Source organism: Urocitellus parryii, chromosome 4 (assembly GCF_045843805.1).
Source record: "Urocitellus parryii isolate mUroPar1 chromosome 4, mUroPar1.hap1, whole genome shotgun sequence".
Classification (NCBI taxonomy): domain Eukaryota; kingdom Metazoa; phylum Chordata; class Mammalia; order Rodentia; family Sciuridae; genus Urocitellus; species Urocitellus parryii.
Window position 1 is genome coordinate 51212735 of NC_135534.1, and position 6000 is coordinate 51218734.

The following is a 6000-nucleotide window of genomic DNA, read 5'->3' on the forward strand; positions in this document are numbered from 1 at the left end:
CAACTTGTTACCATGACTTTTCCATTAGAACGTAAGCTCCACAGCAGGCATTTGTGTCCGTTTTCCTTTTCCCACCCAACACAGTGCCTGGCAGAAGTAACTGGAGGGGAAAAAAAATGGGAATACTGGATTGAAAAGGGATTAGGAGATGAGAAAGGAGAAGCAAGAACAGACAACCCTTTAGAGATCTCTGAGGTTTACTTGAAGAGGAAGCCAACATCAGGTTTTCTCTGAATGGGAAAGCAAGTTAACAAAATCAAATGTTAGAGAGAGCAACAAGAAAAAGACTGGGGATACGAGAAATGGGGCATCTGGTTATCCCCAGTCTGGGAGGAGGCTAAAAGGAAAGGAGAAGGGACCTCCTCAGAAGGGTCTGGGACAGGAAGAAAGCATGAAAGCAGAGCTGTAGATCTGGGTAGCACTGGACAGAGTGAAGGGAACATGAAGTCACTCAAACCTGACCCTCAATATTCTGTCTCAAAGTCCAGGGAAGGACTGGAGTGACAAGGCTCTGGAGAAGGCACTTTGGAAAATGAGAGTGAAGTTGAGCAGGAAAGAAGCACAGACTGCTGTGCAGTGCTGGGGACTTGCTCGTTCTACAGACCAAACATCCATTGCACGGATCAGGGAGTTTCCTCAGCAACGCTGGCCAGCCAGTGAGAATCCAGGGGTAGATGCTAGTATTGTTAAAAGAATTACGACTTTAAGGCTGGAGGTGTGGTTCAGGGCTCACCTAGTACATGTGAGGCCTAGGTTTGATCCCAGAACTGAAATAAAATTTATTATTATCATTATTATAATGACATTAAAGCCCTCATTAGGTCCTGAGCAAAATGCAAAACTCTTAAGAACATACTAAATGGGTAAAGACAGTGCCCACAGCTCCTGACCTAATTTGGGACACATTCAGCTGGTACTTAAGTCAAGATGATGTCCTGAAAGAGCAAGTATTAGGGACACATCTGGAGGAAGAAAGATGAAAAGTGGCCCTCTGGCAAGTTGAGTCCAAGTGATCAGTCCAGGCACCAACAGATGGAGACTGGAAACCCAGAGGGGAAGATCCATAGAAGAAAAACTAAAGCCACCTCCTACAACTCAGGAGAGTGGGCCTGGATCCTCTGAAATGCCAGAATGTGACACCTTGGCTAAGGGGAGGATCTGATTGCAAAAAAAAGGCCCCTTTGTCTCTAAAGGGACCAAATAGTGCCACACAGGTTCCTCACAGTCTCAGGCTACTTGGCTATTTATAGAATTTATAAACCTTTCTGCAGTCCATAATAAAAAGACTATTTCAAATTCCAAGGACTCTTTAATATTGAGTTCTCAATGTTATAAGCTACCATTATTTGTGCCATGCAATGTACATTACATGTTCTATCTCATTCTAGCCCAAACAACTTCCATGTAAAGATGCAATTTTTATTTTCATATCACAGGTGAAGAAACAGAAGTTTAGAGATTTATGGAACTTGTCCTAAGTTATAGCAATCAATAAGAGGCTAGAGCAGAAATCAACCCAAACACGTCTGATCTTAAAGACTATGCCTTGAATTACCAATTCTTTCTTGCCTAACACTACTTTTTCTTACCAAAATGCAAGAATCAGTATTTGTTTAAGGTATTTTTATATGAAGGCTGGGGATGTAGCTCAGTGATAAAGTGCTTGCCTAGCACGGGCAAGGCCCTGGGTTCCATTCCCAGCCCTGCAAAAAATAAATTAAAAATAAAAATAGAGAAATAATGTATTCTTATGAGGCATAATTACTTTATGACATATGTATTAAATATCTATAGAAACACATATTTCACATGAAATTATGGACCTAAAGTGCCTAACATGTATTATGTCTTTCCACTCTTTGTTTCTTATACTGAGGGAACACAGCAGGCATCAAATGAGTGAAAGGGAGTTGTTGGGCCCAGGAGAATCCTAAGTCAAAGCACTGGGATAACTTGCAGACGTACGGATATCAGTGATCTTGAGGAATCATGAAGAATGAGAGGTTCTAGAACACTATGGGGAAAGTGGAAGAAGGCATAGTCATCAAAGCACAGAACTGTGAGCTTATGCAGGATGCCGAGCAAGAGCCAGCCTTACTGTTACTGCAGTGATGTTAGTGGGCCCTTGACAGGGGCAGCCCTGATCACAGAGACCCAGCCCACACTAAGAACAGTCATTTCCCACCAGCCCCACTAATTTCTTGGACTGACTCATAGACCCACCCCCAGGCAGCAGCAAGCAGCTACAGCTGGGTGGTGGCCAGCCCCATTAGAAGCCGTGAGCTCTCCCATTCATCCATGTAAGGCCTCTGTATCACCTAAAAGGCTGAATGACAGAATCAGGACATTATAGTTAAGTATAACAGGGAACAACACCAAGAAATAGGAATTATTGGACTGGAGATGTGGCTCAGTGGTAGAGCACTTGTCTAGCATGCACAAGACCCCGAGTTCAACCTTCAATATTAAAAAGTAAAACAAAATAACAAAATGAAAAAAAAAAAGTATAATAGGGACAAAACAAGACTTTGCACTTGGTTTCAAAAACCTAATTGAGTGAATCCATGATAGGGAAGGGCATGGATAAGAAGCAACAAATATAAAAATCCCTTTGACTAAGCTGATAACAAGTCCGATAAGAGATTGTGTGATATAGTTCCCAGAGTAAAGAAAAAGCACCCTTGGCTGCATTAATAGAATATTGTCTATGTTAGAATAAGGGAGGCGACAGCCCTGTTCCATTCGGAGCTTGGTGGCTTTGACTACTGTAACATGTAGACTTCTGGGCAGCTCACTCTGACAGCGTCTGCTAGGTATTCACCATATCCCTCCACTTCCCTCTGTGGTCTATTCTTTGCTTAAGAATATGCAGGAGCTGGCCCCTACAAATTGCTGCACCCAAATTCCCTTGCCCGGGCAGCTTCCTACTAGGTTCAGCCTTGAATAGATTCAAGGGCAAGAAGAAAGAAAACATGCCTTTTGTGTACCATTCTCTCCCTCTTTCTGGCAGTAGCTATGTCCTTTTGCTATGACAGTCCTAGTGAACAACCTCTCTTCCACAGCTCCAGCTTCTCACAGTTTCCAGTTTGCTTCCCTCGTCCCTTCAGGCCTTGAGGTGGTAACAGCTTCCTCCTATTGCTAGCCCCTCAGCATCTCAGCATCCCTTTTGCTTCCTTTAACCTTCCCACAGCTCTATAAATAATCCCTTCACTAATTATTTTCAAAATCCCAACTAAGTCGGCCTTCTGTTTCCTGCAGGGACCCTGAATGCAACTGAAGGGACAGGATGCCAGAAAGCCTTAAGGTCATGTCTATGCAGAACAGCTCCAATAGGGAGGGGATGCTTGGCCTGGCCAAGGGAAGACTCCAGAAAGCACAGTCTCTTTGAGAAGGTTAACTGGACACTGTCAAACTTACTCTCCTGGTCCACAGAGAGTAGCAGGTACAGAAAAAAACACGTTTTGGCTAAATGGAAACTTTTCCCATAGTTGCTAAAGATAGGGTGAGTCCTCAGTAATTCTGAGTTGCCCAGTCTGAAGCTGGATGAGCCCCTATTAGGAACCCTGTAAGAAAACATTAGAAATGCAGCCTAGAAAAGGGCATTCCAAGCCAAGATTTTATGACTTGCCACCAACTGTACACTAACAAAAGGTCTGCCAAAACACAGCATTCCCTGCTGATCCTTAGTTTCACTTTCTGTGGTTTTAGTTACCTGTGGTCCACTTCAGTTAGAAAATGTTAAACGGAAAATTCCGGAAATAGTTCATAAATTTTAAATTGCACACCATGAGTGGAAAATTCCAACTACACAACTCATACGTTTGAAACTGTACACCATTCCAAATAGCATGATGACATCTTGTGCCTGACCCCTCCTGCCTGGGACATGAATCATCCCTTTGTCCAGCGTATCCACACTGCATATGCTACCCACCATTCGTCACTTAGTGGTCACCTTGGTTACTGGCTCAATTGTTAGATCCACTGTCACAGAATTGCAAGACCTGTATTAAATTAACCCTCACCTAGTAGTCTAACTAAATCACAATGCCTATGTGACTGGTCTCACTTCATCTCATCATATGGACAGTGTATCTTCTCACACCATCATAAGAAAGGCTGGTAAATAAAATAAGACTTTTTGAGAAAGGCCACATTCATATAACTTGTATTACAATATAAATAACTGTTCTATTTTAGTCATTATTGTTAACATCTTACTGTGCCTAGCCTATAGATTAAACTTTGTCAAGATATATATATATGAAAGACCAGTTGATATAGAGTTTGGTACTATCAATGATTTCAGGCATCTACTGGGAGTCTTGGAACACCACCTGTGGATAAGGGAGAACAGGATAAAATTGAGAAAAATTTTGGAAATGTGTTTTGCTGCTACTTACGTTTACCTAGGGAACAGAGGTCTAGTTTTTGGGTCCAGCTAATTCTCAACACTGAAATTGGCTTTTATGCTTTAAAAAAAGTTAAGAACATAACTCATTTACATCTCAACGTCACAGCTTTCAGAAGGGTTATTTCCAGTCCACCGAGCAATGTATTCAAAACTTTTTAACTCGGAAACCTCTACCCACGCATCTGTCAATCACTAGAATGCTTCTTAAGAAATGCGGCCTCATTTTCCAAATCAAAACCCAGGATGCAAATTCTACCCACAGGACAAAATTATCCTACATCCTGGGGAGGAGGTGGGGGGGGGGGGGAAGATCGCCTTAATTTCACCACGGTGGGGAAAAAAGAAAATGTGGTTTGTAAAGTCCCTGAATGTCTGAGTTCACAGCAGGGTCACGGCTCATGATGCCAAGTTCGTATCTAACCCGGGTATTCTCGAGTCAAGTTTATCATTTACACCCCCGCGGTACCGCTAGGACAGCCAGTTCTTCACTCATTCATTCAACAAACATTTGATATTGATCAACTCCATTAACAGAGCCCTGGGGGTGTAGAAAACAGCCAAAGAGGCCAACGCTGCTTCGCTGCTACAAGAGGACTTCAGCAAGTCCAAACGACCTGATTTTAAAGACCAATGAAGGCAAAGAGAGAGAATGACGGCGCCCGGAAAGTTTCAGTAGAAACTTGGTCAATGCCAGCCCTCGGGCGCTGGGAGGGCGGGGACACGGGCCCACTGGAGGACGCTGCCTAAGGGATGGGGCTGGGTCCGGCCCGAGCTCTGGGTCCTGTCGCCTCCCGAGGCCACGCGGCGCCCGCCCTCGGCCCAGCGGAGGCGTCCGCCTGGCCTCAAGCCCTGGAGAGCAGCATCCGGGAGGCGGCGGCAAGAGCGGCCTCCGAGACCCACCCGCGCAGGGCCGCAGTGCGGGGTGCGTCTAGCTCCCGCCGACTCCCAGGCAGCGCGCGCACGCCTCGCTGCGCGCCCAACCGCGCCGGGCACCCGCCGCGCGCTCCCGCCCAGCCCCGGCGCCCCGGTCCCCCGGCCCCCGGCCCCTGCAGGCCGTCGGGCTCCGCCGCACTTACCTTCCTTGGCTTTCTTCCTCCGGGCCAGGGTCCCTCCGAGTTTCCCCAAGAAGGAGTCATCTTTCTTGCGGGACGGGGGCGACTTGGGAGTGGGGGACTTGGGGACCGAGGGCGACTTCTGCGGGGAGGTAGCCATGGCGGCGGAGCGGGCAGCCGCGGGCCGAGCGGGACGCCGAGCTGGAGCTGGGCGGACGCGGCGGGCGGCGGCGGGACTGAGGCTGCGGCTTTCCAAACGGAAGCGGAATTATTCCAAGCATTTGAGGCAGCTCACGCTCGCCTTTCCCTTCCCTCGCTCCCTCCCTCGCGCCGCCCTCCGCCCTGGAAGGAGCTGTGCGCTGGGGCCCGCACCCCGGCCCGGCCTGCGCCCCTAGGCTGGCCCGAGCAGGGAGGATCCCCCGAATCTGCCCCATGCCGCAGGACATGTGGCCTTATCAGTTTGGGTGTCTGTGTAACTCTCCTGGCTGGAAGTGCTGGAACCTAGAAGACTGCACCCAGCACACATCCTAGCAC

General features: G+C 47.2%; 1 protein-coding gene across 1 annotated transcript in view; it reads right to left on the reverse strand.

Annotated features, from left to right (window-relative positions):
• Parva (parvin alpha) overlaps positions 1 to 5715 on the reverse strand; it is a 152015-nt gene extending 146300 nt beyond the window's left edge. Inside the window, exon 1 of the mRNA XM_026395901.2 lies at positions 5491 to 5715. Within this exon, the coding sequence (XP_026251686.1) occupies positions 5491 to 5626 (136 nt within the window). The 5' untranslated portion in view covers positions 5627 to 5715. The remainder of the gene's footprint in view (positions 1 to 5490) is intronic.
• Between the last annotated feature and the right edge of the window lie 285 nt (positions 5716 to 6000).